Source organism: Hyla sarda, chromosome 11, assembly GCF_029499605.1.
Source record: "Hyla sarda isolate aHylSar1 chromosome 11, aHylSar1.hap1, whole genome shotgun sequence".
In the NCBI taxonomy this organism is placed as follows: domain Eukaryota; kingdom Metazoa; phylum Chordata; class Amphibia; order Anura; family Hylidae; genus Hyla; species Hyla sarda.
This window is the reverse complement of record NC_079199.1, coordinates 98,210,015-98,234,500: the sequence shown is the minus strand read 5'-3', so window position 1 is coordinate 98,234,500 and position 24,486 is coordinate 98,210,015. Positions and strand designations below refer to the sequence as shown.

General features: G+C 44.3%; 1 protein-coding gene across 1 annotated transcript in view; it reads left to right on the top strand.

The window, feature by feature from the left end:
* The window catches only part of LOC130295363 (sodium/potassium-transporting ATPase subunit alpha-2), a 65,515-nt gene extending 51,535 nt beyond the window's left edge, over positions 1–13,980 (top strand). The window contains exons 19-23 of the mRNA XM_056546040.1: positions 4,593–4,738; positions 5,973–6,103; positions 7,470–7,571; positions 9,320–9,411; positions 13,573–13,980. Coding sequence (XP_056402015.1) covers positions 4,593–4,738; positions 5,973–6,103; positions 7,470–7,571; positions 9,320–9,411; positions 13,573–13,601 — 500 coding nt within the window. The 3' untranslated portion in view covers positions 13,602–13,980. The remainder of the gene's footprint in view (positions 1–4,592; positions 4,739–5,972; positions 6,104–7,469; positions 7,572–9,319; positions 9,412–13,572) is intronic.
* Positions 13,981–24,486: the final 10,506 nt, after the last annotated feature.

Genomic DNA, 24,486 nt, shown 5'->3' with positions numbered 1-24,486 from the left:
GAATCTCACCTGCATGAAGGTCTGCTCCATAGACAATAAATGGAGCAGCCTCGTACTTGAGCGACCCACCTCTTCATTTCGATGGGAGAATTAGGTCCCTGAGATCGTTGGGGGTCCCAGCAGTGGACCCCCTGCAACTTACATTTTTCTCTTATCCTTTGGATAGGATGATTGCAATACCCCTTTAATGTATACGGGCACCTCTAGTAGTGAGAGCTACAGCTAGGTGTCAGCTTCTAGACCTATTTTTCAGCTCCTCCACTGACCTACAAGAAGGTCATTCACAGGGTTCACTTGCGCCCCCTAGCTGAGCAACATCAGTGAAAAATCGGGCCGATTGGCAGATTCCCTTTAAATCTCTCCTCAAGCTGTTTCAGGATTCCTTCCCCTTTAAGAAGCATCTTGCGCTCTCTGACATGTGAAGTCTTCTCGGGTCCCCGGGTCTGGATCTGCGCTTGTTCTTCTCTCGCTTCGATGACTCTGCGCGGTACGCACGCCTCTGTTATTTATTCATTACCGCTGAACTGACTTTCATTATTTCATTAGCCTGCCATACAATTGGAAGAAGAAAAAAAAAAAAAAATAGGCCAATTTGTTTCCAGGTCTGAGCCGCAGAGATTAATTGCTCTGTTTGGGAAGTGAAATTACCGATTACGACGGCGACGCAGTTATGTGACTCGCTGCTGTTGTGTGGAACGTCAGGAATAAATTGTTCACCGTGGATAAGGCGCAGGGCAGATAATTGACTAAGCTTCTCTTGTATTTGTCCGTCTGAGATGAGTGTAGATCCAGCGGTCAATTATAGAAGAGTCCGCTGACACTGCTGGAAACGTGTGCTGGGTGCAGGAAACGTGTACTGGGTGTAGGAAACGTGTGCTGGGTGCAGGAAATGTGTGCTGGGTGCAGGAAACGTGTACTGGGTGTAGGAAACGTGTGCTGGGTGCAGGAAATGTGTGCTGGGTGCAGGAAACGTGTGCTGGGTGCAGGAAATGTGTGCTGGGAGCAGGAAATGTGTGCTGGGTGCAGGAAATGTGTGCTGGGTGCAGGAAACGTGTACTGGGTGCAGGAAACGTGTACTGGGTGTAGGAAACGTGTGCTGGGTGCAGGAAATGTGTGCTGGGTGCAGGAAACGTGTACTGGGTGTAGGAAACGTGTGCTGGGTGCAGGAAATGTGTGCTGGGTGCAGGAAATGTGTGCTGGGTGCAGGAAACGTGTACTGGGTGTAGGAAACGTGTGCTGGGTGCAGGAAATGTGTGCTGGGTGCAGGAAACGTGTGCCGGGTGCAGGAAACGTGTGCTGGGTGCAGGAAACGTGTACTGGGTGCAGGAAATGTGTGCTGGGTGTAGGAAACGTGTGCTGGGTGCAGGAAACGTGTGCTGGGTGCAGGAAATGTGTGCTGTGTGCAGGAAACGTGTATTGGGTGTAGCAAACGTGTGCTGGGTGCAGGAAACGTGTACTGGGTGCAAGAAACGTGTACTGGGTGTAGGAAACGTGTGCTGGGTGCAGGAAATATGTGCTGGGTGCAGGAAACTTATGCTGGGTGCAGGAAACGTGTGCTGGGTGCAGGAAACGTGTACTGGGTGCAGGAAACGTGTGCTGGGTGTAAGAAACGTGTGCTGGGTGCAGGAAATGTGTGCTGGGTGCAGGAAACTTATGCTGGGTGCAGAAAATGTGTGCTGGGTGCAGGAAACGTATGCTGGGTGCAGGAAATGTGTGCTGGGTGCAGGAAACGTGTGCTGGGTGCAGGAAACGTGTACTGGGTGCAGGAAACGTGTGCTGGGTGTAAGAAACGTGTGCTGGGTGCAGGAAATGTGTGCTGGGTGCAGGAAACTTATGCTGGGTGCAGAAAATGTGTGCTGGGTGCAGGAAACGTATGCTGGGTGCAGGAAATGTGTGCTGGGTGCAGGAAACATATGCTGGGTGCAGTAAATGTGTGCTGGGTGCAGGAAACGTATGCTGGGTGCAGGAAATGTGTGCTGGGTGCAGGAAATGTGTGCTGGGTGCAGAAAACGTATGCTGGGAGCAGGGAACGTGTACTGCATGCAGGAAACGTGTTCAGGGAGCAGTAAACATGTGCTGGGCACAGGAAAATGTGTGCAGGGAGCAGGAAACGTGTACTGGGTGCAGGAAACATCTACTGGGTGCAGGAAACGTGTGCAGGTAGCAGGAAACGTGTGCTGGGAGCAGGAAACGTGTGCTGGGTGCAGGAAACGTGTGTTGGGAGCAGGAAACGTGTGCTGGGAGCAGGAAACGTGTGCTGGGAGCAGGAAACGTGTGTTGGGAGCAGGAAATGTGTGCTGGGTGCAGGAAACGTATGCTGGGAGCAGGGAACATGTACTGCATGCAGGAAACGTGTTCAGGGAGCAGGAAACATGTGCTGGGCACAGGAAAATGTGTGCTGGGAGCAGGAAACATGTACTGGGTGCAGAAAACGTGTAATGGGTGCAGGAAACATGTACTGGGTGCAGGAAACGTGTACTGGGTGCAGGAAACGTGTGCTGGGAGCAGGAAACGTGTACTGGGAGCAGGAAACGTGTACTGGGAGCAGGAAATGTGTACTGGGTGCAGGAAACATGTGCAGGGAGCAGGAAACGTGTGCAAAGATAAAGACAGTGTAAAGATAATCCTACCGTATCTATTGAAATTGTAATCACAATACATCGACCTGATAACATTCCCATACAGATGTCCAAATAGCCTTACTATACAATGTTACAACCATCACACATAGCAATAACAGTTCAATGTACAGTGTCAAAAATAACGAGAGAAACTATGTTTCTACAGTTCCCAACTGCGAGGTGCAGAGTAACTTTCGCAGGCTCATCAGCCACACTCACATGACCAGGCCTTGACAGAAGCTTTTCAGGTCCTGGATTGCAACAAGGCTCTTCTATTCTCAGACTTATCCACCGTTTTCTTGAATAGAATTATTATATTATTCTTTGAAGAATATTGAAGAAACTGGACTGCTGATGCAAATCGCTCAGTCATTGACAGAAACTTAAGTTTACTGACACTGGGAAGTGCGCCCCCCCCCCCCAAAAAAAAGTTTGCTATAGGTGGACGCCTCATTGGCTTATAGGAAGAACCGGCCCTGCTTTGGAGACGGAGCTGGAAGATAAAAGTGGCAGGGAAAACAGGCGCCTGGTGAAAGCATTTTTGTGCTGAATTCAAAATGAATGTGTTTTAGAAGAATTACTATTGTGAACAATGCTACACTGGAGGTACAAAGTGCTAGAACAGGATTACTGTATAAAAGGGGGTATTAACCCTTCAAGTGTATCTGTCAGATCCCACAAAATAAAATATGTTACTCAGTACCTAATCCTGACCATACACATGTAATTTTTATGCAGCCTTGTCTATGAGTCATCTCTTGTCCATGACTCATGGACAAGCCTGATGCTGCTGCAGGACTGGTTAGTGTTCCAGTAGGTATGGGGACCCCTAGTGGTGGGATTTTCAGGGGTTGTTTTCTTTATTAAATCTAAAAAAAATGTTTAAACAACCATATTACTATATGGTCTTTAATTTTCATCATGTCCGACAACTTGGAATACTGAAAAATGCATCTAGTAAAACATTGCATATCCACAGGGTGAATGATAAGTATGTGCTCTGCGGTGGTCCCCCACCAAGCACACGCATATAGATCTCTTGTCCGCTGAATGAGTGGAGCGGCAGCATGCATGCGAAAATAATGCTCCATTCCCTTGCTAAAGAAATGCTGAAAATGTCAGAATACAGTGCTTGGCTGTCATTGGAAATACAGCGCTCGGCTATCTTTGGAAGTCCAATAGTAAGGTTGAGCATGCATCCTGCCGCTGCATTCACTCAGGAAAGACTCCACTTATGGTGATCGTGTCACAAGAGAAAAAGCAGTATCTCGATTCTAGATCTGGGGTCCAGACAAGCTTAAAGGCAGTCTATCACCAGCATGGGCAAAATTAAGAAACTCTACCTAAAGGGGAATGACACCTAAACAGGTTGCTGAAAGAGGACTTGTGGTCAACCCAATAAATTTTTGATTTTATTGTGATTAAATAGTTTAGGATTCCCTGATCACACACCTTTTTACTGTTTCTTGATACGTCCTTCCATTCCCGAGATAACACGAGTTTATAGTTTGACAATTCAGGGTATCAGTAAAATGGGCGTGAAATTAATTTTAATAATGGGCGTGACTATGAGGTGATGGGCGGGATTATACAGTCGGGGGGGGGGGGGGTAAATTTTACATTGAGGGACATGTATGCCTAGTAACACCCCCTGACTGTTTAACCCCCCCCCCCCCCATTATCCCCTCATTCCCATTAATTAAATAATGCCCCGCCCATCTGACTGATTCCCTAAATTGTCAGACAAATTATAAACCCTCATATCTAAGGAACAGGAGGACATATCAAGAAACTGTAAAAAGGTGTGTGATCAGGGCACTTTAATCTATTAAGTAATAATGCAATCTCATATTTTGGGTGTCTGCTACAGGTCCCCTTTATGAGCCAATCAGAAAGCTGGAAATAGATTTTGCTTTGCTCTTCGTACTCTATATGGATACGTTGCCTCATCACCATCTGTTACCTCCACAGGTATGATCCAGGCCCTTGGTGGGTTCTTCACCTACTTCGTAATCCTGGCAGAGAACGGTTTCCTGCCCTCGCGGTTGGTGGGCATCCGTCTGGACTGGGACGACCGCTCCAATAATGCTGTAGAAGACAGTTATGGGCAGGAGTGGGTGAGTAAAGACTCTTCAGGTCAGCCATGCATGTGGTTGGAAAAAAGTTTAAAGGGGTACTCCCGTGGAAAACTTTTTTTTTTTTTTTTTAAATAAACTGGTGCCAGAAAGTTAAACAGATTTGTAAATCACTTCTATTAAAAAAATCTTAATCCTTCCAGTACTTTTTAGGGGCTGTATACTAAAGGGAAACCCAAAAAGAAATGCATTTTCTGTGATGTCCTGACCACAGTCCTCTCTGCTGACCTCTGCTGTCCATTTTAGGAACTGTCCAGAGAAGCATATGTTTGCTGTGGGGATTTTCTCCAGTTCCTAAAATGGACAGCAGAGGTCAGCAGAGAGCACTGTGGTCAGGACATCACAGGAAATGCATTTCTTTTTTGGATTTCTCTTTAGTATACAGCCCCTAAAAAGTAATGGAAGGATTAAGATTTTTTAATAGAAGTGATTTACAAATCTTTTTAACTTTCTGGCACCAGTTGATTTAAAAAAAAAAAAAAAAGTTTTCCATGGGAGTACCCCTTTAAGCAACATACTTACCAGGACAAGACTGATCCCTTCAGCTGGGACAATATTATTCTAAAGCAGCTGGACGCTGCTAAAGACTGGTCCGAATCAAATTGCCAAACTAGGAACCAAAATAGACATTTTAGGCTAAGCAGCCCACTTGGCCATGGGTGTGGCTACATGAGGGTGGAGCCACAAAGACAAATGAGGCGGCGCGCTCACCGTTCCTAGTTGTTGCCAGACAGGAAATCCTAGTCCGAGGACCGTATTGGTCCTAGCAGGGAGGCGGTAGATGGATCCGGGGGGAGTTCAGATGTCGGGCCACGGACCGTATCACACCCCTAGGGACGTGATACGGTCCGTGGCCCGACGTCTGAACTCCCCCCGGATCCATCTACCGCCTCCCTGCTAGGACCCAAACAGTCCTCAGACTAGGATTTCCTGTCTGGCAACAACTAGGAACGGTGAGCGCGCCGCTTCATTTGTCTTTTGTGTTATATATATATATTGTTAGAGAGTTGTGTGAACGTACCAGTGATGCTGCCATATGGGTCAAACTTCTAATGTGAAGATCTACAGTCTAGCAAATGGCCACTAGATGGTGCAGTTACAACAGCAACAGAACATTTTACACAGTTACCATATGGTTGATTTTAGGGCCTACCAAGTCTCATGTTATAGTCCTAGAGTCTGTGTTTAATCTCAATCTTATGGTTCTTCTTTTCAGACCTATGAGCAGCGGAAAGTTGTGGAGTTCACCTGTCACACGGCGTTCTTCGCCAGCATCGTGGTTGTCCAATGGGCCGATCTGATCATCTGTAAGACTAGGAGGAACTCCGTCTTCCAGCAAGGAATGAAGTAAGGATACCATGGTTCCTAATATTAAAGGGGTAGTCCAGTGAAGTTTTTTTTTGTTTTGTTTTTTTCAAATCAACTGGGTCGAGAAAGTTAAACAGATTTGTAAATGACTTCTATTAAAAAAATCTTAATCCTACCAGTACTTATCAGCTGCTGAAGTTGTGTAGTTCTGTTCTATCTGACCACAGTGCTCTCTGCTGACACCTCTGTTGGTGTCAGGAACTGTCCAGAGAAGGAGCAAATTCCCATAGCAAACCTCTCCTGCTCTGGACAGTTCCTGATATGGACAGAGATGCCAGCAGAGAGCACTGTGGTCAGACAGAAAAGAACAGCTCAACTTCAGCAGCTGTTAAGTACAGGAAGGATTAAGATTTTTTTAAATAAAAGTTATTTACAAATCTTTTTAACTTTCTGGAGCCAGTTGAGTACCCCTTTAATACTCTTGGGTGAAGATCCAGGGGAGTCAAATGAGAAGGTGGTCTCAAGGTGGCCCTATGGAGCAGTGTTTTGCAAGTGTGTCTTCAGCTGTTGCAAAACTACAACTCCCAGCATGCCCGGGCATGCTGGGAGTTGGAGCTGTGCAACAGGGTTTCTTCTCAAGGTGGTTTCAAGGCGGTCCTATGGAGCAGTGTTTTGCAAACAGTGTGTCTCCACACACTGCAAAACTACAACTCCCAGCATGCCCAGACAGCTAAAGGCTGTCCGGGCATGCTGGGTGTTGTAGTTTTGCAACAGGGCTTCTTATCAAGGTGGTCTCAATGTTTGGAAAGCTCTGTTCCATAAAACCATCTTGATAAGAAACCCTGTTGCAAAACTACAACTCCCAGCATGCCCAGAAAGCCAAAGGCTTTCCGGGCACGCTGGGAATTGTAATTTTGCAACAGCTGGAGACACACTGTTCGCAAAACACTGCTCAATATAAGACTATCACCTTGAGACTACCTTGATTAAAAAAAAAACTTTGTTGCAAAACTACAACTCCCAGCATGCCCAGACGGCCAAAGGCTCTCCGGGCATGCTGGGAATTGTCGTTTTACAACAGCTGGGGACACATTGTTGGGAAAACTCTGCTCCATAAAGCCACAATGTGTCTCCAGCTGTTGCAAAACGACAATTCACAGCATGCCCGGAGAGCCTTTGGCTGTCTGGGCATGCTGGGAGTTGTAGTTTTGCAACCGCTGGAGGCACACTGTTTGGAAAACACTGCTCCGGAGAATTGACTGTAACCCAGCTGTTGGTTACAGCAATGTTCTGCTGTAATGGGAGGCATTATGGTCTGCCCAGGAATATTGGGCAGGTTAGATGTGCCTAATGGTTCTTATCTCAAAATACAAATCCCTTCAATGTAATATTCATTGCCCCCTAGGAACAAGATTCTGATATTCGGCCTCCTGGAGGAGACCGCCCTGGCTGCGTTCCTGTCCTATTGCCCTGGAATGGATGTTGCCCTTCGAATGTATCCACTAAAGTGAGTAATTCCAAGGTGCAAGAAAAGCTGCTGCTCTCTGCTATCAGCCAGTTTTATCAGCAAAGCCATTGACAAGATGTCAGCAGGGACGTTCTTCATGCATCACGTTCACCAGTAATTCCAATAATGTTAATAGGATTTGATCCACGGAGCTTGCAATGATACACATCATGAGTAACTCTTTATATACAGAGTAAATTCGGGCAGCCTTATATGCAAGTGCGCCTGTTTTATATATATATATATATATATATATATATATATATATATATGTAATTATATAGGTCAGTGATCCGCAGCTCTGCCACCCCGATGGTATTTTTATATTACAAATCCCGGCAATGCAATGGCCGGTATTTATCCAAACAATCCCCCAACTCCTGGAATGTTGCACCATATCCTATACCAGTGTTTCCCAACCAGAGCGCCTCCAGCTGTTGCAAAACTACAACTCCCAGCATGCCCGGACAGCCAACGGCTGTCCGGGCATGCTGGGAGTTGTAGTTTTTCAACAGCTGGAGGCACCCCTGGTTGGGAAACACTGACCTATACTATATACTACTATATAATCCAACATGCTGGGAGTTGTAGTTTTTCAACAGCTGGAGGCACCCCTGGTTGGGAAACACTGACCTATACTATATAGTACTATGTAGTCCAACATGGTGGGAGTTGTAGTTTTGCAACAGCTGGAGGCACCCCGGTTGAGAAACACTGACCTATACTATATACTACAATATAGTCCAACATGCTGTGAGTTGTAGTTTTGCAACAGCTGGAGGCACCTCTGGTTGGGAAACACTGACCTATACTATATACTACTATATAGTCCAACATGTTGGGAGTTGTAGTTTTGCAACAGCTGGAGGCACCCCTGGTTGGAAAACATTGACCTATACTATATACTACTGTATAGTCCAACATGCTGGGAGTTGTAGTTTTGCAACAGCTGGAGGCACCCCTGGTTGGGAAACACTGACCTATACTATATACTACTATATAGTCCAACATGCTGGGAGTTGTAGTTTTCGTCTGGGGCAGCTGCTGAGCCACAGGCTGTATCAGGGCATGCTGGGAGTTGTAGTTAGTAACTAACTGCAACTCCCGAATTTAATTAAAAAAAAGCGATCAAAAAGTCTCATGAAAACAAAAATGGTCCTGTTAAATACTACAGATCGGGGCGCAAAAAATGACCCTCATACAGGCCCCGTATAAGGAGAAATAAAAAAGTTATAGGGGTCAGAATAGGACAAAATTTCCCACCGCAAATATGTACCCTGTGATGTCACGCATATATAATTAATTATGCAAATTAGCATGGCCGGTATTTTTTATGCAAGAAAGGTGGCGACACTAACAACAACTATAATGCGAATCGCAGTTTTGCACCAGCTGGAGAGTGGGTGAACACTACTTTCAATATCCAGCAGATGGCGCCAGCTGCATAATGTACTAACAATCTAAAAAAAAAACAGTAACGCATTTGTCCCATGAAATACTTTGTTGACCCACATACAGGTCACCATGATCCTCACTAAGGGGCCCACTTTTGATTTGGTTGATTTTGGAGAATTTTGGAATATACAAACAGCCCAAAGGGGTAGTATGAGCCATCGATAAAGAATCACATCTTAGTATTTTTGGATATCAGTGGAGACCTAAGCTCATGGGCCCTCACAATGTGTCCAGTTTGTAACGCTGAAAGGATGAGTTGTCTTGTATTATGTCTTTTTTTTTTTTTACCGCAGGGTGACATGGTGGTTCTGTGCCTTCCCGTACAGTCTGCTCATCTTTTTGTATGATGAAGTCCGCAAATTGATCTTACGTCGTGACCCTGGAGGTAGGAGAGGAAAGACATTAAAAGAGATTAAAGGGGGGTTATAGCCTGATGTCTGATACACTATACACTATATAAAGATACCGCCAATGTACAAGGATTTAACTACTGCTCCCTATGTACAAGAATATAACTACTATAATACTGCCTCCTATATACAAGAATATAACTACTATAATACTGCTCCTATATACAAGAATATAACTACTATAATACTGCTCCTATATACAAGAATATAACTACTATAATACTGCTTCTATATACAAGAATATAACTACTATAATACTGCCCCCCTATATACCAGAATATAACTACTATAATACTGCTCCTATATACAAGAATATAACTACTATAATACTGCTCCTATATACAAGAATATAACTACTATAATACTGCTTCTATATACAAGAATATAACTACTATAATACTGCTCCTATATACAAGAATATAACTACTATAATACTGCTCCTATATACAAGAATATAACTACTATAATACTGCTCCTATATACAAGAATATAACTACTATAATACTGCTCCTATATACAAGAATATAACTACTATAATACTGCCCCTATATACAAGAATATAACTACAATAATACTGCCTCCTATATACAAGAATATAACTACTATAATACTGCTCCTATGTACAAGAATATAACTACTATAATACTGCTTCTATATACAAGAATATAACTACTATAATACTGCTCCAATATACAAGAATATAACTACTATAATACTGCTCCTATATACAAGAATATAACTACTATAATACTGCTCCTATATACAAGAATATAACTACTATAATACTGCTCCTATATACAAGAATATAACTACTATAATACTGCTCCTATATACAAGAATATAACTACTATAATACTGCTCCTATATACAAGAATATAACTACTATAATACTGCTCCTATATACAAGAATATAACTACTATAATACTGCTCCAATATACAAGAATATAACTACTATAATACTGCTCCTATATACAAGAATATAACTACTATAATACTGCCTCCTATATACAAGAATATAACTACTATAATACTGCTCCTATATACAAGAATATAACTACTATAATACTGCTCCTATATACAAGAATATAACTACTATAATACTGCTCCTATATAAAAGAATATAACTACTATAATACTGCTCCTATATACAAGAATATAACTACTATAATACTGCCTCCTATATACAAGAATATAACTACTATAATACTGCTCCTATATACAAGAATATAACTACTATAATACTGCTCCTATATACAAGAATATAACTACTATAATACTGCTCCTATATACAAGAATATATCTACTATAATACTGCTTCTATATACAAGAGTATAACAACTATAATACTGCTCCTATAATACTGCTCCTATATACAAGAATATAACTACTATAATACTGCTCCTATATACAAGAATATATCTACTATAATACTGCTTCTATATACAAGAATATAACTACTATAATACTGCTCCTATATACAAGAATATAACAACTATAATACTGCTCCTATATACAGTACAAGAATATAACTACTATAATACTGCTTCTATATACAAGAGTATAACAACTATAATACTGCCTCCTATATACAAGAATATAACTACTATAATACTGCCCCTATATACCAGAATATAACTACTATAATACTGCTCATATATACAAGAATATAACTACTATAATACTTCTCATATATACAAGAATGTAACTACTATAATACTGCTCCTATATACAATAATATAACTACTATAATACTGCCCCTATAAACCAGAATATAACTACTATAATACTGCTCCTATATACAAGAATATAACTACTATAATACTGCCTCCTATATACAAGACCCTTCCATGATAGGAGAGCAGTGGACCTGATCATGTCAGAACTGAGGTGGATCAAATGTTTGGAGGTCAGGAAGGATGGGAAAAATCGTTCATTATGGAGGAATGTACATATAGAATAATATTCACCTTCATGATGTTTTTGTGTTGTTATTTATTTATTTTCTCTTTAATGCAAGTGTATGATATATAATACGTGATTATTGTTTTCATTTAGTTTTTGTGGTCGAATGTACTGTAATATTTCTGTTTTTTTTTTTTACTAATAAAAATTGCCTCCTATATACAAGAATATAACTACTATAATACTGCTCCTATATACAAGAATATAACTACTATAATACTGCTCCTATATACAAGAATATAACTACTATAATACTGCTCCTATGTACAAGAATATAACTACTATAATACTGCTCCTATATACAAGAATATAACTACTATAATACTGCTCCTATATACAAGAATATATCTACTATAATACTGCCTCCTATATACAAGAATATAACTACTATAATACTGCTCCTATTTACAAGAATATAACTACTATAATACTGCCCCCTATATACAAGAATATAACTACTATAATACTGCCCCCTATATACAAAATATAACTACTATAATACTGCTCCTATATACAAGAATATAACTACTATAATACTGCCTCCTATATACAAGAATATAACTACTATAATACTGCCTCCTATATACAAGAATATAACTACTATAATACTGCCCCTATATACCAGAATATAACTACTATAATACTGCTCATATATACAAGAATATAACTACTATAATACTTCTCATATATACAAGAATATAACTACTATAATACTGCTCCTATATACAATAATATAACTACTTTAATACTGCCCCTATAAACCAGAATATAACTACTATAATACTGCTCCTATATACAAGAATATAACTACTATAATACTGCCTCCTATATACAAGAATATAACTACTATAATACTGCTCCTATATACAAGAATATAACTACTATAATACTGCTCCTATATACAAGAATATAACTACTATAATACTGCTCCTATGTACAAGAATATAACTACTATAATACTGTTCCTATATACAAGAATATAACTACTATAATACTGCTCCTATATACAAGAATATATCTACTATAATACTGCCTCCTATATACAAGAATATAACTACTATAATACTGCTCCTATTTACAAGAATATAACTACTATAATACTGCCCCCTATATACAAGAATATAACTACTATAATACTGCCCCCTATATACAAAATATAACTACTATAATACTGCTCCTATATACAAGAATATAACTACTATAATACTGCCTCCTATATACAAGAATATAACTACTATAATACTGCCTCCTATATACAAGAATATAACTACTATAATACTGCCCCTATATACCAGAATATAACTACTATAATACTGCTCATATATACAAGAATATAACTACTATAATACTTCTCATATATACAAGAATATAACTACTATAATACTGCTCCTATATACAATAATATAACTACTATAATACTGCCCCTATATACCAGAATATAACTACTATAATACTGCTCCTATATACAAGAATATAACTACTATAATACTGCCTCCTATATACAAGAATATAACTACTATAATACTGCTCCTATATACAAGAATATAACTACTATAATACTGCTCCTATATACAAGAATATAACTACTATAATACTGCTCCTATGTACAAGAATATAACTACTATAATACTGCTCCTATATACAAGAATATAACTACTATAATACTGCTCCTATATACAAGAATATATCTACTATAATACTGCCTCCTATATACAAGAATATAACTACTATAATACTGCTCCTATTTACAAGAATATAACTACTATAATACTGCCCCCTATATACAAGAATATAACTACTATAATACTGCTCCTATATACAAGAATATAACTACTATAATACTGCCTCCTATATACAAGAATATAACTACTATAATACTGCTCCTATATACAAGAATATAACTACTATAATACTGGCCCCTATATACAAGAATATAACTACTATAATACTGCTCCTATATACAAGAATATAACTACTATAATACTGCCCCCTATATACAAAATATAACTACTATAATACTGCCCCTATATACAAGAATATAACCACTATAATACTGCTCCTATATACAAGAATATAACTACTATAATACTGCTCCTATATACAAGAATATAACTACTATAATACTGGCCCCTATATACAAGAATATAATATCTAATTCTCTCTTTACTTTCAGGATGGGTGGAGAAGGAGTCTTACTATTAAATCGTGAGGAATGGACGCCATGTTGGGAAGACTATGTACGCTGTAGAGATAATAAGACAACGATATGAACCTATAAGGGGAGGTTATGTTAATACAATGTAGACGCTTGAGTGTTATGGGGCACTATCCCAGCCATGGAAATTAATGGGACTCTTCTGATGTATGTCTAGTAAAGACCGGCAAAAGGCTATGGCAGCAGCCGCACTACTAACCTCTGCGCCACTAACCAGCATGCCCACAGCGAGCTCACGTGCCCTCTGACCGCTCCCACCTATATGACCTGTACAGTGACCCTTTTATTCTTTCTGTTCGCCCATGGTGTATCAGACACATGTATTTCTCCTATACTTTATATAACATATAAATTCATAAAATTCGGTCCCTCGTTGTCCGTGTCAGTTCATTCAATGTTCTAAACATCATCTACATCGGTGTTTACCAACCAGGTTGCCTCCAGCTGTTGCAAAACTACAACTCCCAGCATGCCCGGACAGCCTTTGGCTGTCCGGGCATGCTGGGAGTTGTGGTTTTGCAACAGCTGGAGGCACACTGGTTTGGAAACGTGTTATCATTTGGGGTCCGACCTCTGAGGCCCAGAATCTCACCTGCATGAATGTTTGCTCCATAGACAATAAATGCCCGGAGTTGTTGTTTTGCAACAGCTGGAGGCAACCTGCTTGCTAAATACCACATATATACTTACAGGTATAGGAACCCCCAAACTCTGGAAGAGTATGGTGGTTCACTGTCTAGCATTGTGAGACCTTTGGACCATATGTGACCAGAGAAATGTCTGCCATTGACTGTCCGGGCATGTTTGGAGTTGTCGTTTTGCAACAGCTGAAGGCACCCTGGTTGCTAAATACCACACATATCCTTATAGGCATAGGAACCCCCAAACTCTGGGAGAGTATGGTGGTTTACTGTCATTGTGGGACGTTGGGACTATACATTACCAGAGATGTTTGCCTTCGGCTGGCTGGGCGTGCTTATAGTTGTTATTTTGCAACGGTTAGAGCCACCCTGGTTGCTTAATACTAGGGATGCACCGAAATGTCAGTCACCGAAAATTATCGTCCGAAAATGGCCCTTTTCAGCTGAGGGAATTTTCCGCTGATAATTTCGGGGGGCATGGCCAGGGCTGGTGCAAGGTTTTTTGCCCCTTGACTCTGCCCATTGGCCCGCCCTTTGACACGCCCCACCTTACTACTGGGGTGACACACTGTAACAAGTCCCCTACTCATGTAATTAGCTTACTACTGGGGTGACACACTGTAACAAACCTCCTCCTCATGTAATCACCTTACTACTGGGGTGGCACACTGTAACAAACCTCCTCATGTAATCACCTTACTACTGGGGTGACACACTGTAACAATCCTCCTCCTCATGTAATCTCCTTACTACTGGGGTGACACACTGTAACAAGTCCCCTACTCATGTAATTAGCTTACTACTGGGGTGACACACTGTAACAAACCTCCTCCTCATGTAATCACCTTACTACTGGGGTGGCACACTGTAAAAAACCTCCTCATGTAATCACCTTACTACTGGGGTGACACACTGTAACAATCCTCCTCCTCATGTAATCACCTTACTACTGGGGTGACACACTGTAACAAACCTCCTCCTCATGCTGATGGCTGAGTGAGTGGTTCCAATGCTGGTTTTGTAACTTTCTTGTGACAGGCAGAGAGGCGCTTCCCAGCAGAGGGCGCTCTGCCTATAGGCAGAGCCGGCCCTGGGAATGGCTTAACCATTAGACAACGCAGGGCGTACAGGTATGCCTTGGACTTGGCGCACCTGGACGTGCCTGTACGCCTTGAGTCTATGTCACGGCTATGACGCTAGTGCAGGAGCTGAGTTAGCATCATAGACCAGAGGTTCTACCTGCTTTTAGCAGCCAGGACCCGCTGGTAACAGCGGACATCAGCGATTGCGCTGATGTCTGCCATTAACCCCTCAGATGCCATGATCATTATAGATCATGGCATTTCAGCGGTTTTGATAGCTTGGCCGCAGGTCTCATTAACTGCCTACTAATTCCCTAATGAGGCCTTCTTCTCTGGTCTGCCATCGAGCAGACCAGAGACATAGATCACAGATAATACTGATCAGTGCTATACATATGTATAGCACTGATAAGTATCTGCAATCTAAAGATTGCAATATATAGTCCATACCATTTAACATGTATGAAGACTCTTCACCCTACACCGACAGTTGGTGGGAAGAGAAGGGTCAGGGTCCAGTTTCATTATCTTCCGGCTCCTCTCGGCAGAGAAGAAGAGTCAAATTTAGAAAGCAACACGCCGCTGTGGATTCTGGGATTCTGCCGCACCGGAATGTCCGAGTGGAATTTCTTTCCGCTCAGAAATTCCGTGGTGTGATCCTAGCCTTATGTATGAACCCAGAGGGATCTGCGGAGTTGGCTGTATGGTGGCTGCCGAGGACATAATCGAGGCTTTTACAAATACATCGTCTACGCAACGTCAGATGTCTGAGCGTGTTCACATACTCTAGAAGGTTAGTACAAAAAGAGGGGGGCTCACCAAATCATAACACGGGTGCTACTGCTCAGTAAGCAAAAAACTTGCTATACAAGGGTAAGAATTACTGTAAAGAGTGCACCCCACAAGGTCAGTATACATGTATATAACAAATTTTATTAGGTATCACATTAAGAATGCAAAAAAGACAAAAAGGGCTAAAATCACTTAAAAAGCTCTAAATCGAGCAACCTCTACAACATGGGAGAGGGGCCATGAACCCCCTTCTCACCAAAGTCCCGTCCCTCTATAATAAGATGTTATAGCTGCCAAGTAGTGGTGCTGACTGAAAAAATAATAATGCATGTGCATTATTATTTTTTCAGTCAGCACCACTACTTGGCAGCCATAACATCTTTTTATAGAGAGACGGGACTTTGGTGAGAAGGGGGTTCATGGCCCCTCTCCCATGTTGTAGAGGTTGCTCGATTTTGAGCTTTGTAAGTGATTTTAGCCCTTTTTGTCTTTTTTGCATTCTTAATGTGATACCTAATAAAATTTGTTATATACATGTATACTGACCTTGTGGGGTGCACTCTTTACAGTAATTCATACCCTTGTATAGCATACTCTAGAAGGTTCTGATAAATGTTCTGTCTTCTAAATCAATCTGCACACATTTCCTACTGATCCATTCCTGACCCGGCTTCCATTGCTTCCAGACTTGCCACTTCCCTAAAAGTTTCCCAAAAAATTGAGTATTATGTCAGCCCATGTCAGGTTGATGACATCTTACGATGAGTAGTAGGATCTAATGTTGCACTTACAGCTCAACAGACAGACTGCAACATGAGCAATGCAGGGGCTGTGCGATTCTAAGAAGCCTGGGTGACTCTATGACCCGACGATAGTCCCAGAGCTAGTATAATGGCAGCTATAGGCTAGCTACTTCCTTAAAGGAGTACTCCAGTACAGTTATAGCTATCCCCTATCCAAAGGATAGGGAATAATTTTTGGATAGGGGATAAGTTTTACTGCACTGGAGTACTCCTTTAAAGAGGTACTCCGCTGCTAGACATCTTATCCCCTATCAAAAGGAAAGGGGATCAGATGTCTGATCGTGGGGGTACTGCTGCAGGGGCCCCCCGCTATCTCCCGCAGTACCTGACATTCTAAACAAACACTGGGTTCCTGTGGCAGTGGTCGTGCTGTCACTGCCACGCCACTCGAGCTGTCATGCCATGCCCCCTCCATTCATGTCTATGGTAGGGGGCGTGTCATGCCGGCACGCCCCCTCCCATAGACATGAATGGAGGGGGCGTGGTGTGACGTCACGAGGGGCGTGACTGTGATGTCTCAATCACGCCCTCCGGCTTCGAGTGTTCTGTACAAAATGTGGAGCACCAGAGTACCCCTTTAAGTCAGACAAAGGTTCAAAGACGTAATCATCTGACATGGCACAACATGATGACATAGAAAGGGTTACATATTTTTTTTTGTGTCAAAAAGAGAAAATTTATTAAAACACAGAGATAAGGTACATAAACCTTGCATTGCACACGCAGGGGTTACATATTTTTTAACCTCATATTTGTTGTTTGTATAATTGCTAATTACATATATAGTCTCAATTGGGCCCCGAGGGTCCACATACCAAAGACTTATTATTAAGGATACTTTAGCGTTGGTCCATGCCCTTCAAAAAGTGCAAACTGTAAGCCAAGAATATATTCCGGAGGCCAACACAGTCTGAAAGAATATTAGTGGTTAAAGGAGGCCTCCAAGAGCCTGTGGTGTTTCCAAAACCATGACCACTCCTCTCACCCATTCATCATGATGTGTTACCCTTACTGGTAGCCATTGGCTCCATGGTCAGTAGATGTCGTCTTCTGTATGCTAAGAAGCTCTGAGAGTCAGCGCCATTTGGTAAGGTGGTCATGTGCTACTAGGAAATAGTGAGATAATAGAGGGGGGTCCGGCTGATAAGAGGACTACTGCTCATAGTGACATAATAGAGGGGGGGGGGGTCCACCTGATAAGAAGATTACTGCTCATAGTGATATAATAGAGGGGGGTCCACCTGATAAGAAGACTACTGCTCATAGTGACATAATAGAGGGGGGTCCACCTGATAAGAGGACTACTGCTCATAGTGAGATAATAGAGGGGGGTCCACCTGATAAGAAGATTACTGCTCATAGTGAGATAATAGAGGGGGGGCCACCTGATAAGAAGACTACTGCTCATAGTGAGATAATAGAGGGGGGGCCACCTGATAAGAAGATTACTGCTCATAGTGACATAATAGAGGGGGGGCCACCTGATAAGAAGATTACTGCTCATAGTGACATAATAGAGGGGGGTCCACCTGATAAGAAGACTACTGCTCATAGTGAGATAATAGAGGGGGTCCACCTGATAAGAAGACTACTGCTCATAGTGAGATAATAGAGGGGGGGCCACCTGATAAGAAGATTACTGCTCATAGTGAGATAATAGAGGGGGGTCCACCTGATAAGAAGACTACTGCTCATAGTGAGATAATAGAGGGGGGTCCATCTGACAAGAAGACTACTGCTCATAGTGATATAATAGAGGAGGGTCCACCTGATAAGAAGACTACTGCTCATAGTGACATAATAGAGGGGGGTCCACCTGATAAGAAGACTACTGCTCATAGTGATATATAGAGGGGGGTCCACCTGATAAGAAGACTACTGCTCATAGTGACATAATAGAGGGGGGTCCACCTGATAAGAGGACTACTGCTCGTAGTGGGATAATAGAGGGGGGTCCATCTGACAAGAAGACTACTGCTCATAGTGATATAATAGAGGAGGGTCCACCTGATAAGAAGACTACTGCTCATAGTGACATAATAGAGGGGGGTCCACCTGATAAGAAGACTACTGCTCATAGTGATATATAGAGGGGGGTCCACCTGATAAGAAGACTACTGCTCATAGTGACATAATAGAGGGGGGTCCACCTGATAAGAGGACTACTGCTCATAGTGGGATAATAGAGGGGGGTCCACCTGATAAGAAGACTACTGCTCATAGTGAGATAATAGAGGGGGGTCCACCTGATAAGAGGACTACTGCTCATAGTGAGATAATAGAGGGGGGTCCACATGATAAGAAGACTACTGCTCATAGTGAGATAATAGAGGGGAGTCCACCTGATAAGAAGACTACTGCTCATAGTGACATAATAGAGGGGGGTCCACTTGATAAGAAGACTACTGCTCATAGTGACATAATAGAGGGGGTCCACCTGATAAGAGGACTACTGCTCATAGTGGGATAATAGAGGGGGGTCCACCTGATAAGAGGACTACTGCTCATAGTGAGATAATAGAGGGGGGTCCGCCTGATAAGAAGACTACTGCTCATAGTGACATAATAGAGGGGGGTCCACCTGATAAGAAGACTACTGCTCAAAGTGAGATAATAGAGGGGGGTCCACCTGATAAGAGGACTACTGCTCATAGTGAGATAATAGAGGGGGGTCCACCTGATAAGAGGACTACTGCTCATAGTGAGATAATAGAGGGGGGGTCCACCTGATAAGAAGATTACTGCTCATAGTGAGATAATAGAGGGGGGGTCCACCTGATAAGAAGACTACTGCTCATAGTGACATAATAGAGGGGGGTCCACCTGATAAGAGGACTACTGCTCATAGTAAGATAATAGAGGGGGGTCCACCTGATAAGAAGACTACTGCTCATAGTGACATAATAGAGGGGGGTCCACCTGATAAGAAGACTACTGCTCATAGTGACATAATAGAGGGGGGTCCACCTGATAAGAAGAATACTGCTCATAGTGACATAATAGAGGGGGGTCCACCTGATAAAAAGACTACTGCTCATAGTGAGATAATAGAGGGGGGTCCACCTGATAAGAAGACTACTGCTCATAGTGAGATAATAGAGGGGGGGTCCACCTGATAAGAAGACTACTGCTCATAGTGACATAATAGAGGGGGGTCCACTTGATAAGAAGACTACTGCTCATAGTGAGATAATAGAGGGGGGGTCCACCTGATAAGAAGACTACTGCTCATAGTGACATAATAGAGGGGGGTCCACCTGATAAGAGGACTACTGCTCATAGTGGGATAATAGAGGGGGGTCCACCTGATAAGAGGACTACTGCTCATAGTGAGATAATAGAGGGGGGGTCCGCCTGATAAGAAGACTACTGCTCATAGTGAGATAATAGAGGGGGGTCCGTCTGATAAGAAGACTACTGCTCATAGTGACATAATAGAGGGGGGTCCACCTGATAAGAGGACTACTGCTCATAGTGAGATAATAGAGGGGGGGTCCACCTGATAAGAAGATTACTGCTCATAGTGAGATAATAGAGGGGGGGTCCACGTGATAAGAAGACTACTGCTCATAGTGACATAATAGAGGGGGGTCCACCTGATAAGAGGACTACTGCTCATAGTGAGATAATAGAGGGGGGTCCACCTGATAAGAAGACTACTGCTCATAGTGACATAATAGAGGGGGGGGTCCACCTGATAAGAAGACTACTGCTCATAGTGAGATAATAGAGGGGGATCCACCTGATAAGAGGACTACTGCTCATAGTGAGATAATAGAGGGGGGTCCACATGATAAGAAGACTACTGCTCATAGTGAGATAATAGAGGGGGGTCCACCTGATAAGAAGACTACTGCTCATAGTGATATAATAGAGGGGGGTCCACCTGATAAGAAGATTACTGCTCATAGTGACATAATAGAGGGGGGTCCACCTGATAAGAAGACTACTGCTCATAGTGACATAATAGAGGGGGGTCCACCTGATAAGAAGACTACTGCTCATAGTGACATAATAGAGGGGGGTCCACCTGATAAGAAGACTACTGCTCATAGTGATATAATAGAGGGGGGTCCACCTGATAAGAAGACTACTGCTCATAGTGACATAATAGAGGGGGGGTCCACCTGATAAGAAGACTACTGCTCATAGTGAGATAATAGAGGGGGGGTCCACCTGATAAGAAGACTACTGCTCATAGTGATATAATATGTTACGCCGAGCGCTCCGGGTCCCTGCTCCTCCCCGGAGCGCTCACGGCGTCTCTCTCCCTGCAGCGCCCCGGTCGGTCCCGCTGACCGGGAGCGCTGCACTGACATGGCCGTCGGGGATGCGATTCGCACAGCGGGACGCGCCCGCTCACGAATCGCATCCCAAGTCACTTACCCGTCCCGGTCCCCTGCTGTCATGTGCTGGCGCGCGCGGCTCCGCTCTCTAGGGCGCGCGCGCGCCAGCTCTCTGAGACTTAAAGGGCCAGTGCACCAATGATTGGTGCCTGGCCCAATTAGCTTAATTGGCTTCCACCTGCTCCCTGGCTATATCACATCACTTCCCCTGCACTCCCTTGCCGGATCTTGTTGCCTTGTGCCAGTGAAAGCGTTTAGTGTTGTCCAAGCCTGTGTTACCTGATCTCCTGCTATCCATATTGACTACGAACCTTGCCGCCTGCCCCGACCTTCTGCTACGTCTGACCTTGCCTCTGCCTAGTCCTTCTGTCCCACGCCTTCTCAGCAGTCAGCGAGGTTGAGCCGTTGCTAGTGGATACGACCTGGTTGCTACTGCCGCAGCAAGACCATCCCGCTTTGCGGCGGGCTCTGGTGAACACCAGTAGCCTCTTAGAACCGGTCCACCAGCACGGTCCACGCCAATCCCTCGCTGACACAGAGGATCCACTACCTGTAAGCCGAATCGTGACAGTAGATCCGGCCATGGATCCCGCTGAGGTGCCGCTGCCAAGTCTCGCTGACCTTCCCACGGTGGTCGCTCAGCAATCGCAGCAGATTGCCCAACAAGGACAGCAGCTGTCGCAGTTGACCGCCATGTTACAGCAACTTTTGCCTCTGCTACAGCAGCAACCATCTCCTCCGCCAGCTCCTGCACCTCCTCCGCAGCGAGTGGCCGCTCCTAGCCTCCGCTTGTCCCTGCCGGACAAATTTGATGGGGACTCTAGACTCTGCCGTGGATTTTTGTCTCAATGTTCCCTGCATATGGAGATGTTGTCGGACTTGTTTCCTACAGAACGGTCTAAGGTGGCGTTCGTAGTGAGCCTTCTTTCAGGAAAGGCCTTGTCTTGGGCCACACCGCTCTGGGACCGCAATGATCCTGCCACAGCCACAGTCCAGTCCTTCTTCGCGGAAGTCCGTAGTGTCTTCGAGGAACCAGCCCGAGCTTCTTCTGCCGAGACTGCCCTGCTGAACCTGGTCCAGGGTAATTCTTCAGTGGGCGAGTACGCCATCCAATTTCGTACTCTTGCTTCCGAATTATCATGGAATAACGAGGCTCTCTGCGCGACCTTTAAAAAAGGCCTATCCAGTAGCATCAAGGATGTGCTGGCCGCACGAGAGATTCCTGCCAACCTGCAAGAACTTATCCATTTGGCCACCTGCATTGACATGCGTTTTTCTGAGAGACATCAGGAGCTCCGCCAGGAAAAAGACTTAGATCTCTGGGCACCTCTCCCACAGCATCCTTTGCAGTCTACGCCTGGGCCTCCCGCCGAGGAGGCCATGCAAGTGGATCAGTCTCGCCTGACCCAGGAAGAGAGGAATCGCCGTAGGGAAGAAAATCTTTGTCTGTACTGTGCCAGTACCGAGCATTTCTTGTTGGATTGCCCTATTCGTCCTCCACGTCTGGGAAACGCACGCACGCACCCAGCTCACGTGGGTGTGGCGTCTCTTGGTTCAAAGTCTGCTTCTCCACGTCTCACGGTGCCCGTGCGGATTTCTCCTTCAGCCAACTCCTCCCTCTCAGCCGTGGCCTGCTTGGACTCTGGTGCCTCTGGGAATTTCATTTTGGAGTCTTTGGTGAATAAATTTTGCATCCCGGTGACCCGTCTCGTCAAGCCGCTCTACATTTCCGCGGTCAACGGAGTCAGATTGGATTGCACCGTGCGTTACCGCACAGAACCCCTCTTGATGTGTATTGGACCCCATCACGAAGTGATTGAGTTCTTCGTCCTTCCCAACTGTACCTCTGAGGTCCTCCTCGGTCTGCCATGGCTCCGGCTTCATTCTCCCACCCTTGACTGGACCACCGGGGAGATCAAGAACTGGGACTCTGCTTTCCATAGGAAGTGCCTCTCCCCCCCTCCCAGTCCCGTCAGGCAAGCCTCAGTGCCTCCTCATGGCCCCCGTCCTGGTGACACACTGCCCCGTGCCAGGCTTCGCCCTCTGCCCTCCCTCCCCATTCCCACTCTTGCTGTACTGCCTGCCTTTGAGGAAACCCTCCATTCACTCCCGGTGTCCTCGTCCCAGGTAAAGCAGTTGTCGGACAAAAAAAGGGGGAGACCTAAGGGGGGGGGGTACTGTTACGCCGAGCGCTCCGGGTCCCTGCTCCTCCCCGGAGCGCTCACGGCGTCTCTCTCCCTGCAGCGCCCCGGTCGGTCCCGCTGACCGGGAGCGCTGCACTGACATGGCCGTCGGGGATGCGATTCGCACAGCGGGACGCGCCCGCTCGCGAATCGCATCCCAAGTCACTTACCCGTCCCGGTCCCCTGCTGTCATGTGCTGGCGCGCGCGGCTCCGCTCTCTAGGGCGCGCGCGCGCCAGCTCTCTGAGACTTAAAGGGCCAGTGCACCAATGATTGGTGCCTGGCCCAATTAGCTTAATTGGCTTCCACCTGCTCCCTGGCTATATCACATCACTTCCCCTGCACTCCCTTGCCGGATCTTGTTGCCTTGTGCCAGTGAAAGCGTTTAGTGTTGTCCAAGCCTGTGTTACCTGATCTCCTGCTATCCATATTGACTACGAACCTTGCCGCCTGCCCCGACCTTCTGCTACGTCTGATCTTGCCTCTGCCTAGTCCTTCTGTCCCACGCCTTCTCAGCAGTCAGCGAGGTTGAGCCGTTGCTAGTGGATACGACCTGGTTGCTACTGCCGCAGCAAGACCATCCCGCTTTGCGGCGGGCTCTGGTGAACACCAGTAGCCTCTTAGAACCGGTCCACCAGCACGGTCCACGCCAATCCCTCGCTGACACAGAGGATCCACTACCTGTAAGCCGAATCGTGACATAATAGAGGGGGGTCCACCTGATAAGAAGACTACTGCTCATAGTGACATAATAGAGGGGGGGGTCCACCTGATAAGAAGACTACTTCTCATAGTGACATAATAGAGGGGGGTCCACCTCATAAGAGGACTACTGCTCATAGTGATATAATAGAGGGAGGTCCACCTGATAAGAAGACTACTGCTCATAGTGACATAATAGAGGGGGGTCCACCTGATAAGAAGACTACTGCTCATAGTGAGATAATAGAGGGGGGGTCTACCTGATAAGAAGACTACTGCTCATAGTGACACAATAGAGGGGGTCCACCTGATAAGAAGACTACT